The sequence below is a fragment of the Hemicordylus capensis genome, chromosome 3 (genome assembly GCF_027244095.1).
Source record: "Hemicordylus capensis ecotype Gifberg chromosome 3, rHemCap1.1.pri, whole genome shotgun sequence".
NCBI classification, from domain to species: Eukaryota; Metazoa; Chordata; class Lepidosauria; order Squamata; family Cordylidae; genus Hemicordylus; species Hemicordylus capensis.
The window spans coordinates 113,638,174-113,663,125 of NC_069659.1; the positions used below are offsets into that span (position 1 = coordinate 113,638,174).

The following is a 24,952-nucleotide window of genomic DNA, read 5'->3' on the forward strand; positions in this document are numbered from 1 at the left end:
AGGAGTTCGGTGGCAGTGTTGATTTTGACGGCGGCATTGATTGAGCCACGCTCTGTCCAGCCAGCCAAAAAGAGAAAGAAGGACCGTCGTGCTCCCTCCGAACCGCCAACAAAGAAACAGAAGTCGATGCACGATACCGAATGTCGATCCCACACTTTACAAACGGAGACTGTTTTAGATTCCGAGGTGGCGTATGGTTCTAGTCCTCACAATCCCGTATACGAGTCTGAGCACGACTTTGAACCCGAGGAACTCCCTCCGGATGCCAATCAGGACCTCGAAGCTGCTCTGAACGAGCGCTACGCCAGGTAAGTGGAGGAAGAAGCGGGCTATTTCTATGCTCATCAGGAGGTTCGCCAACGCCCTCAGGCCTCGACTGCCGCAGAGCCGCCCCTTCGGCTTCCTGCATTTCTTCGCCCAGCTTACTCGACTTCGGCTTCGATCCCGAATCCGCCTTCGGGACCGACACCTCTCCCTCCTCCACCTCCACCCCAAACTACATCCCTTTTACCACCACGGATTCCACCTAGAGATTCACCTGTACAGGTAGCTACGGCCACCATTGCCCCGGACTCCAGACCAGCTCCTCGACTCCGAATTCGGCTGCTTCCACTTCTGATTCCGTTCGACTCATCGGATGAGGAGGGCCCAGAGTCATCCTTATCTGACAGAATATCATTGGGCTCCTCGTCTCCTTCTCTGCTATTGGATCCTAGGCCCAGTTCTCCATTGGAAGATTTCCAAAATTAAACACAGGCTTTGTCTCGCATATGGCGGCTTCCTTGGGAGTCTAGCTCTCTCAGGGGGATAAATCCAAACCCGACCCCCTGTTCCAGCTGATCGAAGATGATGCCCGTCCATCGGTATCGCTCCCATTGAACCTGTCCATTCTCAAGGTGGCCAAGGCCTCTTGGACCAAGCCTTCCTCCCTTCCCCAAACATCTAAGTGGCTTGACTCCTCCTACAAGGTTCACACCTCAACAGATCAGGACGACTCCTTCCTGAAACACCCATCTACTGATTCTATTGTTGTGGAGTCTTCCCTCTCTAAATTCCGGGGGTATTCCTCCTCCACCCCACACCCAACAAGGAAGGAAAGAAACTGGATACGTTTGGAAGGCGTTTGTATTCAGTTGCCTCTTTATTAATAAGAATTACAAATTACCAGGCCTACTACGCCAGGTATCAGTCTTTTCTTTGGGACCATATTGCCCCCTTTCTGGACCATCTCCCTGAAGAACAGCAGGGTCCCGCCAAGGTTTTCCTCCATGAGGCCACGCAGGTCTCCAAACAAGAGCTCCATGCAATTCTCCACTCCACGGAAGGGGCCGCTAAGGTGATGGCGACCTCCGTTGCCATGCCTGGCTCCAGTCTTCTGGCCTCACGCCCGACGCTAGATCTAGAGTGGAAGATCTTCCTTTTGATGGCTCCTCTCTATTCGTAGAGAAAATGGATGATACTCTTCAAAAAGTGAGGAAACTTCGTAACACGGCCCATTCCATGGGTTTTCAACAGTCCACATCCTGTCATTATAAACCACAAAAATGGCAGCATCAACCATACTCCTTCAAACATCAATACTATCAATCTCAAGACAAGTCTTTTCGTTCTGCCAGGTACCAGCCTTACAGAAAGCGTGCACACTTCGCTGGATCCAAATTACAGCAACGATCCAAAGGATCTCAGCCCCCAGCCAAAAGACAATGACTCTCATCCTCCTCCCCACTGGGGTACCAGACTCTCCCCTTTCATTCCCACCTGGGAAAATATCACCACAGACTCCTGGGCTCTGACCATCGTGAGGGTCGGTTATGCTATAGAATTTGCATCCATTCCTCCATACAGTCCTCCATTACCCACTCCGCCCACCCCGGCTCTCTTGGCGGAAGTCGACTCTCTACTCTCCAAATCTGCAATAGAACTGGTTCACAATCCACAGTCCCCGGGTTTCCACTCCCGTTACTTCACAGTCCCCAAGCCGGACGGCTCCTTTCAGCCCATCCTGGATCTCCGGGAGCTGAACTCCTACATCACGTATCGCAGGTTCTAGATGGTCACTATCCCCACTATCATCTCCCTTCTGCACAAAAATCAGTGGTTCGTCTCTATAGACCTCAAGGATGCATATTATCACATTACCATCAGACCCCAGAACCGTCATTTCCTCCACTTCCAAATAGCAGACAACACTTACTAATTTCGCGCCCTCCCCTTCATGGTGGCATCCGCACCCCAGGTGTTCACCAAATGCATGGCCCAGGTGGTGGTGGCCCTGCAACAACAGAACATTCAAATTTTTCCGTACCTCAACGATTGGCTTGTGGTAGCCAGCAACCCGCAGTCTGTACTCAGAGACCTTCACACGGTCATCAATCTCCTTTCCAACCTGGGTCTCCAGGTGACCTATGAGAAGTCAAAGCTCAAGCCTTCCAGAACGATAGAATAACTGGGAATCCTCTTCGACTCCATTCAGTCAAACATTTTTTTGCCTCAGCACAGAATTCAGGCTATACTGGACTTGTCATCCCACCTCCTCTACCACCCACGTCAGTCAGCACGAACAATTCAGTGCCTATTAGGCCACATGGCTTCCACCACCTACATCCTCCCTCATGCCCATCTACAGGCCAGGACTCTTCAACATTGGTTCCTTTCAGTGTTCTCTCCACACAAGGACTCCCTCGTCAACACCCTAAGGATCCCGCCTCGGGTCCTATACTCCCTGCGGTGGTGGACGGACCCTGTCAACCTCAGCGTCGGCTCCCCCTTCCAGCCCCCGCGTCCTGTTGTCCTACTCACCACGGACGCATCCATGGAAGGTTGGGGTGCCCACACCAACAATCACAACATCCATGGCATCTGGTCCCCGACCGAAGCTGCACACCACATCAATTATCTCAAACTGTTAGCCATCTTCAAGGCCCTGAGAGCCTTTCTCTCCCTGATATGGGGCTCTCACGTTCTCATCCAAACGGACAATACTACCGCCAAAGCTTACCTGAACAGACAGGGCGGCACCTCCTCCAGCTCCCTCCTGTTCCTGGCCATGGAAATGTGGTTCTGGTGCATTCGCCACAGCGTCACCCCCCTGGCGGTCCATATACAGGGCCAAGACAACGTCATGCCGGACAGGCTAAGCAGAACTCAAACAACATCACACGAATGGCAACTACATCCCCCCATGCTCCGCACCCACTTCCGCTGCTGGTTCCTCCCAGAAATAGACCTCTTCGCATCAGAGGCAAATGCACAATACCACCAATATTGCTCCAGGTCTGGGATCGGACCCAATTCATTGGGGAACACGTTTGCCATGACTTGGACAGGACTCCTAGTCTATGCCTTTCCTCCAATTCCTCTACTTTCTCGAGTCCTTCAGAAGATCTCCCAGGACCGCCCGCATTGCATACTCATTGCCCCGTGGTGGCCCAGGAGGCCCTGGTTCCCCCAACTCCTCCAACTATCCAAACACCACTACCACTGCTTCCCACACACGCCTCACCGCCTCTCCCTACAAGGGGGTCACCTTCTCCATCCAGATCTACATTGCCTCCATCTCACAGCTCGGCACATAGTCCCAACCTGCCTGTAGACCTGCAAAGAATAGTCCAGGCCTCACGTAAACCCTCTACTGTCATCTCCTGTTCCCACAAGTGGACACACTTTCAGAACTTTCTAAAAGACAAGGAGATTCCCATACACTCTGTTTCTGTAGAACATGCTTGTTCATATCTGCTGTCCCTCAAGCAGGCTGGACTTAAGATGACTTCCTTGCACGTTCATCTTGCAGCCATAGTGGCTAACTCGCCGCCCTCCACACCATCATGGTTCCAGCACCCTACTGTCAAGCGCTTCCTTAAAGGACTCACTCACCTCTATCCAGACCCGCTGGTCATGGCCCCGGCTTGGGACCTGACCTTAGTGCTCTCCTCCCTCATGTACCCTCCCTTTGAACCCTTGGCTACAATTTCTCTCAACCTCCTTTCCTGTAAAGTAGCCTTCCTCACGGCTATCACTTTGGCCAGGCAGGTCAGTGAACTCAGGGCACTTAGAGTTGACCTGCCATACTTAATTTTCCACGAAAAAGCCGTCCTTAGACTGGACATTACCTTCCTACCGAAAGTGGTTACCTCGTTTCACTGCTCCCAACCGATCTCCTTACCTGCATTCTTCTCCGAGCTGTCGACTGAGGCCGAATGACGTCTCCATACTCTAGACGTTTGCAAGGCGCTCACTTTCTACATCGACAGCACCTCTGCCCTTTGCACCTCCAACTCTCTCTTTGTACTCCACTCTGGACCTAACAGAGGCAAGCAGGCTTCTACACTGACTATATCCAGATGGGTGGTTTGCACCATCTCCCTAGCATACCAAATTTCCAAGAAGCCTCTCCCGCCCTCCATCAAGGTACATTCAACGAGCGTGGTTGCAGCTTCCACTGCCTTTGACAGGTCCATTCCTTTGGACGTCATCTGCCAGGTGGCTATGTGGGTGTCAAAACACTCATTCGTACAACACTATGCCCTGGATGTCCAAGCCAGGAAAGACGCGGCATTTGGCAGGGCGGTGCTACAATCCATCTTCGCCTGATTCCTCCTCCAGGTGAGGATGGCACGGGTGCAGCTTGCTATGCGCCCATTCGTGTAAAGCACAGAGACCATGTCGAAGAACGACAGGTTGCTTACTTGTAACTTGAGTTTTTCTAGCGGTCATCTGTACTCTTACATGCCCACCCATCCTCCCCTCTTCTCATGTCTTTTCTGCTAGTCTCTTTCAGATTGCGGACTCAAGACTGGAGAGGGAAGCCCACGCAGCCACCTATATACTGAGGGGGTGGTATATATACCAAGGGGCGCCTATAGGGGGCGGGTTAGAACCAAGAGTTAGAACTCTAGTTTGGAAGCTCCGATGTGGTCTCTGCACAGGCACAAAGCCCATTCGTGTAAGAGCACAGATGACCACTAGAAGAACTCAAGTTACAGGTAAGCAACCTGTCATTTCTCTTGATAATTAGGGCTGGAACGCTGCCTTTTCTTGCTGCTCATCCTTCAGCAGCCCAATTATTAGTATAGTCAACTCACCATATTCCACTCACAGCCAATTTCACATGCTAGGGATTAATTACTTAGCCTTCCATACACTCTTTCATGAGAAAAATCAGCAACAGCAGCCTTCTGTCATAATTTACACTATTGTAAGTATCCACTGAAGGTAATTTTTTTTTTTACAACTCTCAGCTTGAAACATCAGTAAAATAGTAATCCTCATCACAGCAGCAAACTTTAAAGGAGCTGTTAGCTCAGTGCCATCTTGGCTCCACACACCCCACCCCTATTAAACTGATAATCACAGGTTTCATTGTCTCACCTGAGAAGGAGAAAACTTCCTCTTCCACCCTTCCTTCCTGATGTGGTGAGCAGCTATGCATGTAGGCCTTTCCTGTCTCTCTGATGTATTTCCTAAGTAAACCACTTTACTTAGAATCTTAACTCCATGCCTCATTGGCCTGGCTCCTGGAAGGCTGGAGGAATCTCCTGTCTTGTCTTGCTGTAATAGCTTCTACTGCTTGTTCTGAGGTAGAAGAGTAATTGGATGAGCTGTCTTAAAACATAATTAATTTGACCTATAGTTTTCAGTCTGGTAGATAGGGGAGTGGGAGTGGGAAATATTTGGGAGGGAGCACTTCTGCTACCCCTTGGAGTAATCTCTGTGTCTAGTGTTCACCTGCTAGTTATGGTATTGAGATGTAGCACATTTTTACTGCAACCATCTAATATTGGTATAGATTTGCTGTGAGGAAGGCTGAAACCCATCTCTCCTCCCTCTACCGCCTACCCTCAAAGCATGGTAAAATTCCTTCTCAGTTCCATCAACTGGCTGGCAGCTAGCCACTTTCCAAAACAATGTTTGATGTTGCCCTGCAGGAGCTGTGCAAAAGGAGTGAGTGGTAAAGGAAAACATGCACTGAACCCTCTCATGTATCATGCATCTATTTGTTCTCCAGGGGTAGTCACAGAGAAGCAATCATTTGCCATTAGGTGGTGGTGGTGGTTCTGCTGTTCGTTCTCCTCCATTGTAGGCACAAGGGGGTTTCTCTTTTGATTTAAGCTTTGCTTTGTAGCATTCTGAACCCCAAAGGGCTGGACAATAATAGAACCATCCTGAAATGCTTATGGTAGAGCCATGCAAGAATGGCAAATAATTGCTAATTTTCTTCTTACATTTTTTGGTTATTGTCCAAGCAGCAGTAGGACCAAGATCTTTATTCCTGTGTTATGACTTTTGTGAAGCTTCTTTCATGACTTTTGTCCTGTTGTCATAGCCCTAAGGATTAGGTTAACCACCAAATAACAAAGTAGTATATAAAATACCCCTTTTGTATGGCAGGGTTACTGTTGGATTATAGCAATTGCCTAGCTGTAGGCATGAAGTAATAATAAGTCTTTAACATGAGCATTGCAATTGAGGGTTCCTCCTGGTGAGATTTTTCTTGAGGATGGCTGGATGTATAAACTCTCATGCTGAGTTCATGTCTGCCGCTGCATCAGTAACTGTTGTTTTATTCTGAGGGCGCTTTAAGGAATTTCTTAGATTAGATGGCAATTGGAGCCCATGTGTGTAGGACCAACATATTTTTAACTAAGGAGGCACTTGCTCTAGTGCAGACTAAGATAGCAAATAAATCAGCTTAGTTTACTAAGAGACAGATATAATGTTTCAATGAAAGGTTACATAAACGTGTATGTTTACTCTCTGAACTGAAATAGAGAACCCAAAGTTTGGGTACAGAGGAAAAAACAGAGCAACTGGATAGTGTAGTTTATATAATAAGGTTAAAAACATTTTACATAATTTTATACTGAACATTTATGTACATTGCTTTCTAGTGCCTCTTGAAGGTATGCCAAAATACGTTGGCCATTTTGGATTTTTTATTCAACAAATCCCTCATCCTTCGCCCTTTGTATGGTTTTTGGTTTTCTGTTAACTACAACCCATGCAAACAATTGCTAAAAGCATCCTTGTGCTTGCTTTAAAAAACAAAACCAAAAACCAGCCACCAGCAGAGGCAATCCAGATCAAGACTGTGGCATGAAGGAAGAAAAGGGTTAACTTCAATCCCCATGCTTTGTGAGACTGAGGATCATCTACCTCCAATAGCATTTGCCTCTGAAGAGAAGCTGCCTCTAGTGCCAAATGGCAGCTTCCCTTTCAGATCAGTTAGTGAGGGGGCACAATTTTAATCAGAGCTGCTGAAGTCTCAATATCGGATTTGGCTTCCCGTGACTACTATGGGAACATATACTATGTGGTGGGACAGAAGCACAATGACACATTTATCTTCATGGTATTTTACTGTGTGTTAGGATTTCCCTAATATGAATCTTGCTAGAAATATGTTAGAACAATAATTCCAGTTCTCTTTCTCAGGGATTATATCTTGTATATAAGTAAATGAATTTAAGAAAACCTTGGGATAATAGTATATTTTAATAAATGTGAACAGAGGCCTCAGAGTATCATGGTGGCTATCTTTCTACTCTCACCTGCCCGCCTCCCACTATCTCTACATAGTTTAGAAGAACTAGTAAAGAATTACTTAGAAAGCACCTTGTCTTGGCTCTCAACATTTGACTTGTGCATTTACTGAATGTGTTGAAGTACCTTCTGTTTCTTTTCTCATGGAAATAACACTTCTGCAGTTGCTATTAGCACTAAAGGAAAATAGCCTAAAGGTTTTGGTGTGATATAAATGTTTAAAATAAATTACTTTCACAGATATGTTTGCATTCGTTTGCTAAACCATTGTGGACACACAAAGCATACAATTGCTCTGCTGCTGCTGCTACATTGCTAGTAATTTTCATGCAAATGTGATTAGAAATATAGAATACCTCACATCTTTGTAATGGATCATGTGTAATTGATATTTAAGCACAATTATTATTTTTTAAATTGTTTTGTATAGGAGAGAGAAATAGACGGAGAAGATGTCAGGTGGCTTTCAGTTACATGCCTCAGAATGAAGATGAACTGGAGTTAAAAGTTGGAGACATCATTGAGGTGGTGGGAGAAGTAAGTAATTCCCTTGTACTGTCCTCCTACATTATCTAGTCCATTGCATGTTTAGTCCCTGTACATGGAGGTTCCCATCAGGGCTCAATAGAGCTCTTTGTCTCTCCTCCTTTCTCCTCCATACACACACAGAAGCCCACAGCTACACAGCCTCTCTTTTGCCTTGATACAAGTTTCTCATTTCAAGCATATGTAACTTAAACCGGTGGAGAAGTTGGAGAAATGGGCAGACCGCCTATTCATCCCAGTGGCCCCTCACACTGCCAGTTTGCACACATGGGCAGGAAGAGGGGAGGTCACACCTTTTCTGAGTCTTGTTGGAATATTTTGTGTGCAGGTGCCATGCCTGAAGCTAACAGAATAGTGTCTTTAGTATGTCTTTTTCAAAAGCTATTCAGATGACTTTAGGGTGTAGATTGGTAGATCTGGGTTAAGACGTCAATTAACTTTGTCTTTGTGGACAAAATCTCCTGTATTTGGGCTGACTTGGACTCCACTACGTTTGCGGGGTCTATGGAGGAGGTGTCCAGAAATCTTGCAGTTTTAGATCAGATCAGTTTCAATCTATGACTCCTGAGGATGTGGACAAGCTGCTTGGGGCAATATAGCCTACCACTTGTTCTCTGGATCCTTGCCCAACTTGGCTGCTTCTATCTAGCAGGGAAATTGTTGGAGATGGCCTAGTAAATATCATAAATGAATCACTGAGGGAGGGTAGGGTGCCTCCTTGTCTGAAGGAGGCAGTGGTTAGATGGCTTCTTAAGAAGCCTTCCCTGGACCCCTTAGCGATGGATAGTTATAGGCCAGTCTTCAATCTCCCTTGGTTCGGCAAAGTGATTGAGAGGGTGGTGGCCAACCAGCTCCAGGCAGTTTTGGAGGAAACTGATGATCTAGACCACAGTTTCTCAACCACCGGTCCCTGGACCGCTGCCGGTCCCCGAAGGGTTGAGTGCCGGTCCCTGACTGGGAGTCAACTCCCCCCGCCAAACAACTGCAATCAAGGACCTCACTTCCTCAATTTTGCACATGGCACGGAAGAGGGAGAGGAGGAGTATCATGGAGGCACGGGACCCTGCTTCCACCTTGCCTCCACATGCTGCTGAGATCTTCCTACAGCTATCTTTATCTTTACAACTTCAAACTGTATGTGGCGTGGGGGCATCGAGGAAAAGGTATGGCAGTGGGTGCCACTTGAAGGGCTGCTGGTTCTTGCATGCTCATTATTTGCAGCCAAAGGTTGATTGATTGAAACCCAGCTGCCTGTTGCGGCCGAGGCGCCTTGAGAGGAAACCCTGTTTCCCTCTTGCATCGGTGGGGTGTAGTGGTCCCTCGGCCCCCTGTAACCACCTGGTCTGCACCGCCAGTGGAAGACGGTGGTCCCCTTTGTGACCTCGCCAGGGGGTGGAACCTCTGGCTGGGATCATGCCGTGGTGAGGGCTAAGCGGTGGAGGGAAGGAGGAGGGCCACCTTGGCTCGGGCTTTGCAGAAAGGGAGTGCAAGTGGACCTTCCTTGGGGAGGGGGAGCAAGCACACGTATCAAGGAGGGCTAAGTGGCGGAGGAAGGCAGCGTGGTGCGGTGGAGAGGCAAGAGACCATTTTGTGCATTCATGCAAAAGGGTCATTGGATGAATGGCACAGAATGAAGTGATCCTGGGGATTTGATGCCCAGGGCGGTTCGTGTCCGATCCCAACTGATTTAAAACCAGCTGCCTGTTGCAGCCAAGGCACCTTGAGAGGGAACGCCGTTTCCCTCTTGCACTGGTGGGGCATTGTGGTGCCTCGGCCCCCATAACCCCCTGGTCTGCACCGCCAGTGGAAGATGGCAGCCCCCTTTATGACCTCGCCGGGCGGGGGGACAACTTCTGGCCGGGATCACGCCGCAGTGAGGGCTAAGAAGTGGAGGGAGGGAAGAGGGCTGCCTTGGCTTGCCTCGCAGTGACACACGGGCGGCATGTGGGACCACGTGAGCTTTGTGGCCCCAAAGGCAGGCTGGTGTGATTGGCGCATGCAGGGGAGTTGGGAGGGGGCACAGAAGCGTGCGCTAGGGGAACAGCTGCTACACTCTGGTGCGCAAGCACAGCAGCAGCAGCTCTTGGACCCAGGTGACCTTCCGAGCGCAGTCCGGTGCACCATTGCCTCGCCCACCCTGAACAGTGCCTCGTCACCCCAGCGGGGAAGACGAGCCATCCACCACTACAACGCCCCGCGTGCCCCGCCATCTCAGAATTGCCCCCTTCCCTTTAACACCAGGTCCCCACCGTTGTTCTTCATGTTTTCTTTCACCATTAAAAAAAACACCATTCCCAGCGCCTGCCACGTAACTGTTTGTAAGGAGTTTTGGAGGAGCTGCACGGGTTTCATTAGGTCCGCCTCACAAAGTGCACAATTAAGAGCAGGATCCAGATCAAGCCAGGTGATCATGACCAAGCAGCATTGAGACAAATGAGAGATGACTACATTAATTTCAGTGGGTGGTCCTGACTAACGTGGTCTGGATCCGGCCCTGCGACTACACAACTCTGGCTAAAACTCCACCTCCATCAAGAGAGGGTTAAACTGTAGACTTCGGGCTCTACTGACAACTTGCCCAGCTCTCCTCTCCTCACCTTCTTTTTGCTTTGCTTGACATCCAGCCTGATGAAGAGTTTTGGGGAATGCAAAAGCTTGCTTGTATGTTGGTTTCGTAGTTTTTGAATTTTTCTAATGGCCCAACATCCCCTCTCCATTGAGTAATCACAAGCACCCCCACCCCGCACATACTGAAGACATACTGGAGACATATTTGTTCACCCAGGCTTTTAAATTTAGGGGTTCTCAACCTTGGGTCCCCAGATTTGGTGGACTTCAACTCCCATAATCCCCAGCCATAATGGCCAAATGCCATTGTGGTTGGGGGTTATGGGAGTTGAAGTCCACCAACATCTGGGGACCCAAGGTTGAGAACCCCCAATATTCCATGTTTGCAAAAGATTCCAAATTTAATTATTTTAATGCTTATATTATTTTAATTGTAAACTGCCCAGAGATGCAAATTTTGGGCAGTATAGAAGTCTGTTAAATAGATAGATAGATAGAAAAACTTAAACTTGAAACCCCTTTACTAACTGCTGGTCTGGGAAACTGCGCATGAAGAATGTAGCGGTCCTTGAAACTCTGCACGAGGAATTTAGCGGTCCTTGACTCCAAAAAGGTTAAGAAACACTGTATCTAGACACTTCAAACTGGCTTTAGAGCAGGCTGTGGGGTTGAGTCTGCCTTGGTTGGCCTGCTGGATGACCTTTACCAGGGAATCAACAGAGGAAGTGTGACTCTGCTGGTTCTTTTGGATCTCTAGGCAGCGTTCGATACCATCTACCATGGTGTCCTTCTGGATCGCCTGGGTGAGTTGGGGATAGAGGGCATTGCTTTGCAGTGGTTCCGCTCCTATCTCTCGGGTAGATTCCAGATGGTGGAGCTTGGTGACACAAAACAGTGTTGCTCCTCAAAATAGAGGCTGTTATATGGAGTCCCTTGGGGCTCCATTCTGTCACCATTGCTTTTTAATATCTGCATGAAACCGCTGGGTGAGGTCATCAGGAGATTTGTTGCTGTTATCAATATGCTGATGACACACAAATCTACTTCTCCTTTTCATCTTCATCATCAGGAAAGGGCATTCATTCCTGCAGGCAGTAATGGACTGGATGAGGGATAACAGATAGCTATAGTTCACAGAATACCTATGTGTTGACATTTCTATTACTTGAGGGGATCCCTCCTCAGAGAGATCACCGTGGGAGGAGAGCTGGTCTTGTGGTAGCGAGCATGACTTGTCCCATTAGCTAAGCAAGGTCTGCCCTGGTTGCATTTGAATGGGAGACTACATGTGAGTACTGTATGATATTCCCCTCAGGGGATGGAGCTGCTCTGGGAAGAGCAGAAGGTTTCAAGTTCCCTCTCTGGCTTCTCCAAGATAGGGCTGAGAGAGGCTCCTGCCTTGGAGAAGCCACTGCCAGTCTGTGTAGACAATACTGAGCTAGGTAGACTAATGGTCTGACTCAGATACTTATTAGTGTCTAAATATACTAGAAGTATATTTTAGAAGTTTTACACAAGTGATGTAGCCTCTGAGCATAGACGAAGTAGATTTATTCCCTTTAAGCCTCAGGTCGCCACTTAATGGCTGATAGGATAATGGCTTACTTAAAGTAGTCTCACTAAAATTAAAAGGACATTGGACATTGTTTTAATTTCAGTAGGATAACTTTGAGTAATGTTCCTCATTTATGTCAGTTGCTATCTCTTTCTTGCTGCATTCACTACAAAGTAGGAGAGGATGAATTTTTGGCATTTTTGTTTTAAATATACAAATGGAGCTTATGCCCTGTAGGATGCTTTGCTAATGTCAGATTCTCTGAGAACAATCTTTGTGCTGGGTGTGGTGTTGGTGGATTTATCTCACAGGATTTTAACATTGTTTTCCACTTTCATCTTTAAAAGGACGTTTCCATTATTCTCCCCTCCCACAAGACCATTTTTTCAGAGATTGTTTAACTGTTCACTCATTATATGGAAACAAGTCCCACTTACTTTAATGGAGCTTTCTTTTGAGTTGTGCACATAGAATTGCAGGTTCAGTTACCAAAATGTTGCTGGAAAAGGCATGTGTACTCCAGCCCAGCATCCTCTTTCTCACAGTGCTCAGCTACATACTTCCAGAAAGTTCCTAAGAAGTACAGCAAGGAAATCCCGGAAACCATTCTAACCCAGTGCCAACAAACTATTATTGTGGTGTAGACTGCCCTTGAACATGGAGGTTCTACATAAGAGCCAAACCACCTATAAACTTGGAGGCTTCATTTTTAAGTGTGGCCAAGTAAAGCTACCATATTCACTAGCAGTTTGGCTCTCATGTTTCTAGATAGGAATGGTATTTAGGATTTCATTCATTCATTCATTCAATTTCTATACCACCCTTCCAAAGATGGCTCAGGGTGGTTTACATGGAGAAATAACAAACAAACAGATTTCCTTGAGGGTTCCTCCTTCAGAACTTTGTAGCATGGGGTCCTTGGTTCTGATCCTCTACATTTTTACTCAGAAGTAAGCCCCACAGAAATAAATGGCGTTCCTCCTTCTGTGCTTTGCTGAGGGGCTTTGAGGAAGGGCGGAGGGGAAGAGAACCCACATTCTTGCCTAGGATCTCTGCTGGTCTTATTCCTAAGTGTGCTTACTCAGAAGTAAGCCCCAGTGGAATAAATGGACTTATTTTCTAGTAATTTATTCCAAGCTTTGCTGCGGGCCTCTGTTTCCCCCATTCTGGTGAGGGTGAGAGAAAGGGGCTAAAGGGATAAAACAAATGCTTATGAAAAGCAAGGGAAGGGGAGGAATGGTGCCAGTGCTCATAAACTGTCCTTATCAGGCACTGGAACCAGGAAATCACTTGCTAGAAATTGCCAGGACTTGTCCCTCACAACTTTTGGCTTCAGAATTCTCAGTGGGCAGACTCAGTTATGCTCTTAGCTAAATTTCCCTTAGTTATTTTCCGTGTTGTTATAGGGATTTTGAAATTAATAAAAAAAAATTCACTAGATTGATGTTTTTCAAACCACAAAGAGGCACCATCTCATAAATGGATCTGAATTTTGGGGGAATGCTAAAACAACTTAAAACATTTAAAAAATATCTGTGGTGAAAAAAGGTCACCAAAACTTGAAACCTCATTTTAGGAGTTAAAAACATAAACTGTTGTATCTCAGCCATTTTGCAACAGACGTGTACGAAATTTGGAGGGGTGGTATCTCTTGCCCCCAGATTTATGTGTGCATGATTTCAGAGGTATTGGGTGGATACTTCTGAATTTATAAGCAATAGAATATTCAGGGCTTATAATGGTAGAACATTGAAAACACTCCTTATGTTAACTGTACTGGCATGGCTGTGCCAGAATAATCACCTAGCTATCTCTGTGTGTTAGTTTAGGTTAATCTCTTTCTCCACCCTCCCATCTCTGTCTATCCTCATTTTCTAAAGAGCTTTGCAGTTCATGCTCAGTATTGAATCTACCATATTTACCTGAATCCATGACTAGATCCTTTCTGAGTTCTTTGTTTTTAGAAACGGGGGATTGTCTTAAATTCAAAGTCTGTTCCTTTTGGCTAAATAGAGGCATAACCTGTATTTAACCTCTGTTTTTAAGAGGTTGTTTTAAATTCAGGGTAGTCTTCTATTCAGGTAAATACGGTACTGGGAAAGAAGTCTTCTTCATTTGAACAGGAACATTTGTGATGTGTGATGTGCTCCTTACTCAGAAAATTTCCCTCTAATATCTCTTCCACTTTTATATTGCTCAGTTCATGCATGCAATGCTATCTCTGGAGGAAATGAATAATTTCCTATCTGGATTGCTGCAGTGTTCTTCTCCATAGTCTTCCCTTACCTCTCCTGAGTCATTACCCAAAATTCTGCTGCCAAATCATTAACTTGTCTTGTCCCTCAGAGCATGTGGATAGCACCTCAAATCCCTGCACTGGTTTAAATCCCTCATTGTGGGTGGCCATAACTCAGTAGAAGGGATCAATCTTCTTGTTCTGGATGGAGTTACACTCCCCCAGTTGGAACAGGTATGCAGTCTGGGTGTACTTCTGGACTCATTCCTCTCACTAGTACTTAATGTTGTGGCAATGCCTACCGGTAGGAGTAATTTTTATCAGTTTGGACTGGCAATAACCGATGTCAATTTCTAGAGGACAACCTGAAAACAGTGGTGCACATGCTGGTAACCTCTAGGCTTGACTACTGCAATGTGCTGTACATAGGGTTGCGTTTGTATATAGTCTGGAAACTTCAACTATTGCAAAGTTTGTCAGCCAGGTTGATCTCCAGGATAACATGGACCACATTACTCCTGTTATATTGGGAACTAGTATCATGCTTCAGCTTGTCTGGTGGCAACTTGGGCTAAGGCCTCTATAGCTGCCTCTTGAGCTTTGGAACAAGCTTCCTGCTGAAGGTAAGCATCTTAACATCTCTGATGCCTTTAAAGGTCAAGTGTGCTGTCGAGTCAGTGTCGACTCCTGGCGACCACAGAGCCCTGTGGTTGTCTTTGTTAGAATACAGGAGGGGTTTACCATTGCCATATCCCTCACAGTGTGACATCATGCCTTTCAGCATCTTCCTATATTGCTGCTGCCCGATATGGGTGTTTCCAATGCCTTTAGGAGGTCCTTAATGACACACCTGTTTAACCAGACTTTTGGTTCATGTTTCAACTGCTCTTAACTGTGTTTGTTGGTTTTAATCATTTTTATCTGTGTGTTTTCCTTCTCTGTAAACTGCCATGAGATTTTATAATTTGATGGTATAAAAATGCAATAAATAAAACTTACTCAACTCACAGTGGTTGCGATGAATAGTCAGATAAGAAAATGCGGTGGTTGTGTTATTCAGAAAGTAAAAAACCATTTAACTTTGAGTGAACTATGCCATACATAATAATACTGGTAAAGGTAAAGTGTGCCGGCGAGTCGGTGTTGACTCCTGGCAACCACAGTAGGACAGCAATTAAACCAAAGGAACCTTTTCCTTGCTGCAGGAATCCTTGTTCTTGCTTTTCTTCATCTATAGGAAAGCATTTTCTTCTGTGCTTGCATACTGAGTAATACTCTGTACACGTGCAGTAATTTTGAGATTGCTAGTATAGTGATGGATTGTACTATTTATATATATATATATATATATATATATATATATATATATATATATGTGGAAATAGGCTGCTTTCATGAATAATGTATTTCCATTTGTAAGCTTTTATTGGCTTAAATGTATCACACAATTTCAAATCATAAGGCGCAAGATTATCCCAGTTTGGACCTGCTAAATCTCAGAGACAGGTGTGTGCATAGTTACAGTGCATTATAATTTCTGTCCTGTAATTGAAGTTGCTACAACGTACAGTTCTTATGTGCACACATCCTATCTATATTCATTTATATCAGTATGCATACACTTTTGATAGTAATAATAAAAAAGCAGATTCCTGTTCTGAGGAGCCTGGAATTTAAATTTTGCAGAGGGTCAGGCTACGAAAGAAAGGAAGGAAGATGGGGTGAGAATAACAGCAAGAATATGCTTGCAGTTAAGTTATAACCTACTTGGTCTTAGTTTGGTAGTGGATAAGGATTCTGGATTAAGTGAAAGGAAAAGTGGATTTTGAGGAGGTATTCTAAGGGAGAGAGAGGTGGAATCATGTAAGTGTTCTGAGAGGGACTTCCAAATTTAAAGTGCATCACAGTGGAAAAGTCAGAGTCATTTTAGAAGTAGGAGACCTTCAAAAGGCTGCTGGAGGAGGTGTAGCTGGAGGAGCAATGATCACACACACCAGTCATATTTTTGGGATAGGATGGTGGAGATGGGGGAGGTCAAGGATATGCTGGGTTTTGAAGATGAAAAGCTTGTGCTGTATCTGGGAGTTAACAGAAAGCCAGTGCTGGGATTTAAAAAGCAGCACCTATATAGTGAGGGAGATGAATGAAACTCTGAGCAGGGTTCTAGACAGAGGTGAGAGGGTGAGGTGTAACAGTGCTTGGCCAAAGAAAAGAAGGTTGCGATAGTCAAGACAGCAGATGACCAGAGCGCAAACTAGCATTTTCACCAGAGGGACAGAGAGGAATAGATGTGTCTTTGCTATGTCATACAAGGACTAGCTTGACATGGTGACAGACTGAGCCCTGGAGCAAATGAAGGGGGGGAATCCAAGATAAAGCCAAAGATTTGTGCTTGGTCAACAGGGGAGATATGTTGTCTGTGGATTTTCAGATGTTTAGATGAAGAATAATAATTTGTCAGAACATACTAAAACATTGTTCTAGAAGGACTTCCTCTTTGATACTTCTATTTATGCTGGAAATATAAAAATTATAGCACTGTGCTTTCTAATTTATAGATGAATAATTGAGTTGATATGCTGCCTACATTAATTGTATTCAACAACATGAATAATGAATTAAGAAAATAAATGCCTATTAAGATTAAACAAGCAGGGGGTGTAACTAGTGTGAATCAGAGTGGCTTATGTTTCAAAGGAAGAAATAAGAAACCTTGATGCAGCAGCTGGACTGGCTGAGGGGATTAACATATTAATTAATGGTCTGGGGTGGCTGGACTTTGAAAGTTTTAGTAGTTTCATTTCTACTTTCTGATAACCAGGAGCTCAATCTGTTGAAATGAATGGCATTTGCCTAGTAGCAGTGCTTGGTGGCTTGCTTCCCATGGCAGCCAGTTGGATCAGAGTTGTACTCATGTAAGTGAAATAAGAAAGTTCAGGCTTTAGTGCTTGGAAATGGGGAGTGAACCTTCTGTTATAGCCTGTTGCTGCTATTTATTGTTGGTTTAGCATCAGTAGTATGCTGATGCTAACCACGTTGAGATTATTTTAATGAAAGGCAGTATAAAAATTTAACAATAAACAAAAATAAATAAATAAAAAATAATCACTGAATGGAATATAGTAATACTAGCATTTTTGTTACTGTATGTAAGGAAGTCAAATGGTTATCTTTCTATGCCCTTATCTTGTATTTCTTCTTCCTTCCTTCAAAATAATTGCTCTATGAAAAGGTGCTCTGTGTGCATGCACACATGTGTACTAAATATATACCTGCCTTGACTTGTATATTGGTTTAACTGTATTGCAGACAAACTGTCATTGACATAAAATGCAGTGAAATGTGGGCAGTTAAGCCCCACCTGCACTGCTTCATTTTGCTGCACTGTATGCCAGTGGATATATTTTGTAATCAATGAGTTTATGAAATTTTTAAATTCAAGAACTTTGAGTAAGTGTACTTAATTCAAAGCTAGAAGTAAAAAATCACTCAGCTATTCCCAAATTGAAATGATTTGTCAATGTCTTTTTAAACATAATATGCTCAACCAATGTTATGTAATACATTTGCTGTTTTGTTTTTTTTTTTAAACTTTGCTTTGTTTGTTCAGTCTTGTACAGTTTTCAAAAAAAGATTTTTTCATAATTTTTCATTTCCTTTTGCTGGAAAGAGGTAGGTTGGACCCATGTTAGAGACTGATCTTTGACATACTGAATCTGTCCTCTTCTGTCAGTTTTCTGTGGATAGGCAATGTCTGATGGATGGAAATTATTAAAATGTCAAAGAAATCCTTAGCTGGTATAGAGGATGAGTCATTTTCTGCTGTCACATTATAACCCAAGGGCATTTGGTATTTAGACGCTGTCATTCCACATGGAATATATTTGCATAGGAGGAACTTAATCATTTGATGTGGCACACATTTATTTTCTATTACTGTTATAATTCATATAGTGCTTCTTCCAATGTAAATCGTTTGTCTTGTTGATTCAGTATCTGACATCCTGACTAACAGAACATGCACATTAGGAGGGTCTATGGAGATGCGCCACGAACCATCTTCCTGCACTCACACTGTTGCACAAGAAGGTTAATACTACTGAGTGCTGTTCAGTGACATGTTTCCACTCTTACAGAACACTTCTGGAGCGTAAGTGCTTGGAAGTAGTAGTTCTCTTGCGCAGCTGCATGAGTACAGGAGGACTGGGGAAGTTGCACGAGGACTCTCAGCACATCACCACAGACCCTCCTAACATGTACACTCAGTTTGTGAAGATATCAGCCACTATGTTCAGCTGCATATATTTAAGCCACACAGTATCATATTGTATATAAAAGAATAGGAAATATATAAATTGTTGTGCACTACAGCGTAATTGAAGTAATATGGTCATTTGACTTTCTTTAAGTATTGATTAAACTTACATTTCAGCCCAGAAACAATTCAATTCCATTGGAGACAGACCTAGCAAATTCGACTTAGATAATTCTTCTGTGATGCTATCAGTGCTCTTCACCATATTGATAATGCTGCACTTCAAACTGCTAGTCTGTATCCTAATGGATTGGTTGTAGCACAATAATCCTAAAGTGGTTTCACCCACTCACAGATTTTATAGGCAATCTAAAAGGATTTGTCTATTATCTATGAAAAGCCAATAAAAGGTCTGTGTATGTAAGCATTGCTAAAACCATTTCCCAAACTTTTCATATGTAGGTTTGAACTTTTGAATATATTGTGCATATGTTTGTTTTTTGTCTACATAGGTGGAAGAGGGCTGGTGGGAAGGAGTTCTCAATGGGAAGACTGGCATGTTTCCTTCTAACTTCATAAAGGAGCTCTCTGATTGTGATGATGCTGGAACTGTCCTAGAGGAGCAACTAATAAAACCAAGTAAGGATTAAGTATTCAGTGTCCTATTATTTTAGCTTTAGTTGATTTGTTTGTTTCTTATTGACAACACGGCATTTCCTGTTTTGAATCATCCACTGCATCATATATGAAGTGGAAAAAGCTAACTATCTGGTAAACATTGTGGAGTGAACAGTGTGGGGTGGTACAGATATAATGTTCACTATGGCTTAGCAATTGTGAGCAGGTTCCCCAATTGTGTATTTCCCTACCTGCCCATGTTCTTTCTGCTTTTTTAATTACCCTTTCCCTACCTGCCCATGTTCTTTCTGCTTTTTTAATTACCCTTTCCCTACCTGCCCATGTTCTTTCTGCTTTTTTAATTACCCCATCTCTCTTAACCATGGTTTGGCTTTCCATCTACCTCTTGGATTGTATCTCCCCTTTGGGCTCCCCTAAACACTTATTCAGGAAACTAGGTTCAAAATGTGAAGAAGAGAGCACATGATCCTGTGTCCCCACCTGCTCCCGGTTACTAGAACTGTGCCAAGTGTTATACTTGCACTGGCTCTGCTTTTCTCTTTGGTGTGTTAAAATTGCTTTGGTCTGTCCATAGATTAAAAAATTTGAACTTTTGTGACAATATTTATTCATATTGTAAGGACTTCTGTCTCTGTCAAGTGATCAGACTTGGCAAAACACCTGTACAGTGAATGGAATTATTTTAGCAACAGTTTTAATGGAGTCGCAATTTATTGTTTGGGGCAATCGCAGTTCATCTTCCTTAGGAAGTTCTGCAGACCCCTTTCACATCCATTAATCTTTGGAAGAAACGACCAAAAGGCTCTTTAAGCCTGTTATTGCTGGTCTCTCTACTTATCTGCTTGCTTCAGTACTATTGTCCGTGCCAACTGTGTTTGAAAAGTTTTATGCTTGCTGCTGCTTTCCTCAGATTGCTTTTTTATTACCAGAATGAATGGTCAACACACATTGTAAACTATATTTAGTGGAATTGAAATTACAGTTCAGATACTATTTTCTATTGCAGTTGAATTTTTGCAGTAGCTTTAAGGATTTGCATTCCCACAGACCAAATTACTCTACTATCAATTGTAATACTAAATGACATGCAGAGTCATATAATGTAGTACTTTCATGGTGACAGATTTTCAATCTGATTTTGGTTAAGGGTTAATTTTTCAGTTCAGAAGTAAAATATGCAAGCCTCTCTTTTTGAGTTGGAGGCAAAATAGCTTGATCCCATTTTAAAGCAAAAATAACAATTTTTGTTATCTTCTATGTATTGTTATAAATATTGCTTTGTTGTATTGTACAAAAATTGCACAGTGGTTTATAATGTTGATTATCCTTTGTGATATTATTGCAAGATAAATCTAAATCTGGACTTGAAAAGTATTGCCTTGATTTAAACAACTCCTTTGAGCTTCCTGAAGGATTAGCTCAGGTGAGAACTAGACTCTACAAAAACTACTCTTCTCTGCCCTACTATAATAGCTAATACAGCTTTTATAAAGTGTGCCGTCAAGTCAATTTCGACTCCTGGCGCCCACAGAGCCCTGTGGTTTTCTTTGGTAGAATACAGTGGGGGTTTACCATTGCCTCCTCCCATGCAGTATGAGGAGCATCTTCCTTTCAGCATCTTCCTAGATCGCTGCTGCCTGATTTAGTAGCAGCAGGCATACGAACCGGCAACCTTCTGCTTGTTTGTCAAGTATTTCCCTGCTGCGCCATTTAAGGTGATAATGCAGCTTACTCATGTCCTAAGATCATGACATTGTGTTTCTTTGTGACCACGTTATTGGCTGACAGTGGGTAGGGAGATGCATCATGTTTTGATAATGTAAGTTGTAGCAGATGTACACAGAGAGAGGAAAGAAGGGGTGTTTTCAGCTCTAGCCATATTCATATCACAATATATTGTTTCAGCCTCAGTTAGCAACCACTATGTTATCTCGGGCCCTGTTGCAGACTGTTACATGGCCCTGCTCTCATATTGCCCACAGACCAATCTGTCTGGCAGAAAGGATTCCTCATGGAATCATTGTTGGCTGCTCTATTTAAATACCAACATTCCTTTTTTGTACTTGGTTCTGCCTTGTCACATTATATCTTCATCTTTTGAGGAACTTCTTTACTTTCAACAAGGGAAGCTCTTAGGTATGTGTACCTAAATACTTCAAAGGTAGGGGTGTACTTACAGATACTTAAACACACACACACACACACACATATATTCTCTCTCTCTCTCTCTCTCTCTCTCTCTCACACACACACACACACACACACACACACACACACACACACACACACACCCCTTCACTTGGCACTTGGAAGGCCAGCATAGAAAGTAATTAAGCATCACTGAAGTGATGCAAACAGTGCTCTCACAAGGAGGAACTGGTCTCTTGCTCAGGTTGGGGGCCACTGTGTCTCTTTTACCCAGAAGCCCATACATACCTGAAGAAAAAGATCTCTAGAAAGATAACAACATTGTGTTTGAAACAAGATTTTTTAAAAAATGTTTACAAGAAATAAGCCATTGCTTTAAAGAAAAATAGCTTTAAAATCTTGTTTAAGTATCTCATTTTTCAGTCTATAACTGAAATCTTCACATTTCTTTTCTTCACATTTCTTCACATAGCATCACACTATGTAGTTAATCTTAGTTGGTGAGTAAAAGAAGGATGCATTATGTTAGTGCATTATGAAGTTAATTGGTTTAAAATGTGTTCATTGAGTAGTAGAATAAAAGATAAGCAGAAAATGTACCAGGACTTTAAAAAAGGAATCTTATGTCATACACAGAGGAGAAATATGTACATGTATCCCCCTGCCCCCCGCCAGCATCTGTAATTGATTGGACATTAGAGGTTACAGGAAATGATGCACACTGTACAGTTCATGTTATGACTTAATCCTTCGCACTGTTGTAAGCACTACCTTTCTGACATGCATACAAAGGACTGCATCAACTACACTTCTTCTCTTGAAAGTCTCATTTTGTTAATCAAACTTTCAATGCAAAACAGAAATTAAAAACTATTCCTTTCCTTTCTTTTGCCATTATTCGATTTCTCCTACCTCCTTTTTTGTGTTGCTTTCCTTTTCTTTCATTCTGCTGTCAGGAAAGTCTGCCTTTCAAGGGACAATTCTGTATAAAATGGCACCAACAAAGATTGACAGCTACAGACGCTATAACAGTGAGTTAATTAAAAAAAATAAAGGAATGCTAAGCTAAGTTTGTTCCTTGATCATGTGCAATTCATCTGCTACTAAATAATGTCCATCTATTGCACTCAGTCTTGGCTATTCGGCGTGAGTATTTGTCTGTCTGTGAGCTAAAGTTGGTTTGGTTTGCTGATGATTCCACTGCACTGCATTGAGAATACTATTGCCTTTCAGCATGGGTGTACATGTCTGTACAGTGTTGGGAAACACAAAGGCATGGAATTCTACTGAACAGTTTTGATGGTGACCAAACTGCTGGTGATGTGCTATTGATTAGTGATAGAGCACATGCTTTGCATGCAGAATGCCACACTTCTCCATGTCTCCAGCTAAAAGGAGCTTAAGTTGCATGGCTGGGAATGATCTCTGCCTGAGATCTTGGAGAGCTGCTGTCGGTTGGATGGGACAGTACGGGGCTAGATGCAGCAATAGGTTGACTTGATAGAAGGGAACTTCATATGTTCTTTGTATTAAATCACCATGATGGGGAAAATTTAAACATTGTTCCGTTCAACCAGTCTTTTAACTGATATTGTTTTAATTGTTTTAATGTTTTTAGAATATTGTTTTTTAAAATTGTATTTAAATTGCTGTGTTTTAAATTTTGTTTTATTTTGATTTTTTGGTTTTAACTAACATTTTATCTTTGTTTTTATCTGGTTGTAAACCACCCAGAGACGTACGTTTTGGGCAGTATAAAAATATGTTAAATAAATAAATAATCAATTTGTTCAAGACCACACATCGATTTTTTTTTAATAGGGTGATGATAATAATGAACTCCACATCTATTTGTTAACAAAGAAGACAGAGTATACCTGCCAGTATAGCAGATACAAGTATAATTGGTTTTCTAGGCCATTTCATATCTAGAAGTTTGGACAGAATTGTTTCAAGGATATAAATCTTTGGCATAAACCCATGTTCCCAGAACCAGCTCTGCCAAAATCCCTAAATGAGAAGTAGCACAGAAAACTGCGTATACAGAGTGGTTTTAATGGGCTACTTTCTTTTTCTGCTCTCAACAACCCCATGAGAAATTGGTTAGGATGAGGGGTGGTAATTGACCCAAAGTTAGTCAGAGAGCTTCATGGCTGAGCATGGATTCAAACTCTGATCTCCCTAGTTGTACTGCGTCACTCTCAACACGACACAACACTGGCCCTCAAACAAAATTGGAAGGCAGTGACAGAGAAACAGGTGAGAATACTCTTACCCTTCACTTGCTTACCACTTTCCCCCTTTTTTCAATTGAGGTTTTATATGTGCATTTAGCAGTTTGCAAGGGAACAGCAAATGGGCCGAGAGGTTATGGGGGTGGGGGGGAATCAATGGATGGAAGTTTCCCATTTCAATCAAGTAACTGGCCTTCTCCACCCCCAGCACAATACCTCCAGTGACTGTTGCTGAGGTCTGTCTTGTTTTTTGTTTTTAGATTGTGAGCCCTTTGGGGACAGGGATCCATCTTATTTATTATCTATTTGTTATTATTTCTCTGTGTAAACCGCCCTGAGCCATTTTTTGGAAGGGCGGTATAGAAATCAATCAAACAAACAAACAACACAAACAACAAGTAGGGTTAAGCACTTAGGGATGTGCAGAACATTGCGGCGCTGAAATGTTTCAACTCAAAAGGGGGCATTTTGATCCCTTTTCCCACCCTTTAAATAAAGTTTACCCCTTTAAATTTCAGCCTTTAAATAAAGGGCCTGTTTCAAGCTCAGAACAAATTAACCCCATTTCAATCAAAACGTTTCAATATTCTGGCTGCCATTTTGGAGGTCTGTTTTTCCTTTGCTGATTGTTTTTCTGACACTGGCTTCCAATTCGCTTGTGCTCTCCTTGCTTCTTGTTTGGCTTGTTAGCAGCATACAAATCAAGTGTTGTCATGGTCAACTGTCTGTGCCCCCAATTGGCTGGGGGGAGGGAGGAGGGTCAGGAAACACAAAAGGAGGGAATTTCAAAATGTATTCAAAGGGACTGGGAGGCAGAGAGAGCCCTTATACTGTGCCTGAAGAGGATACATCAGGAGAGGAGAGAAGGTTTGATTTTGTAGTTTTCTTTTCTCAGCACTGAGTATAATATGCTGCTATTGCTTTTATAACTATCTGGTTTTGCTGCATCTCAGATTGGCAAAAGGCAGAGCCTTGAGTTGTGGTTTGTTTTTGTTTGTACATAGTGTTGTGGTGAGAGATAGACAGTGGCAGGTAGGTGTGTGTGTGTGTGTGTGTGTGTGTGTGTGTGTGTGTGTGTGTGAGAGAGAGAGAGAGAGAGAGAGAGAGATTTCTTGGTGATTGCTGTGATGAGCCACATGTCTGTTCTATCATTTGCTTCACTCACTGCTCTGCTCTGCAATCTGCATTGCAAGGTGTACTCAGTCAAAATGTGGCTGAAGTTGCTCTAGTTG

At 43.4% G+C, this 24,952-nt stretch overlaps 1 protein-coding gene across 7 annotated transcripts in view; it reads left to right on the plus strand.

Moving 5' to 3' along the window:
* The window catches only part of SH3KBP1 (SH3 domain containing kinase binding protein 1), a 285,503-nt gene that overhangs the window by 124,397 nt on the left and 136,154 nt on the right, over positions 1-24,952 (plus strand). For 5 of the 7 annotated variants that reach the window (XM_053307972.1, XM_053307968.1, XM_053307970.1 and 2 more), the window contains exons 4-6: positions 7,970-8,076; positions 19,212-19,338; positions 22,443-22,517. In XM_053307972.1, coding sequence (XP_053163947.1) covers positions 7,970-8,076; positions 19,212-19,338; positions 22,443-22,517 — 309 coding nt within the window. Of the gene's footprint in view, positions 1-5,394; positions 5,413-7,969; positions 8,077-19,211; positions 19,339-22,442; positions 22,518-24,952 lie in introns of those variants that run through there. The other 2 variants (XM_053307975.1, XM_053307969.1) reach the window with 2 other exon arrangements.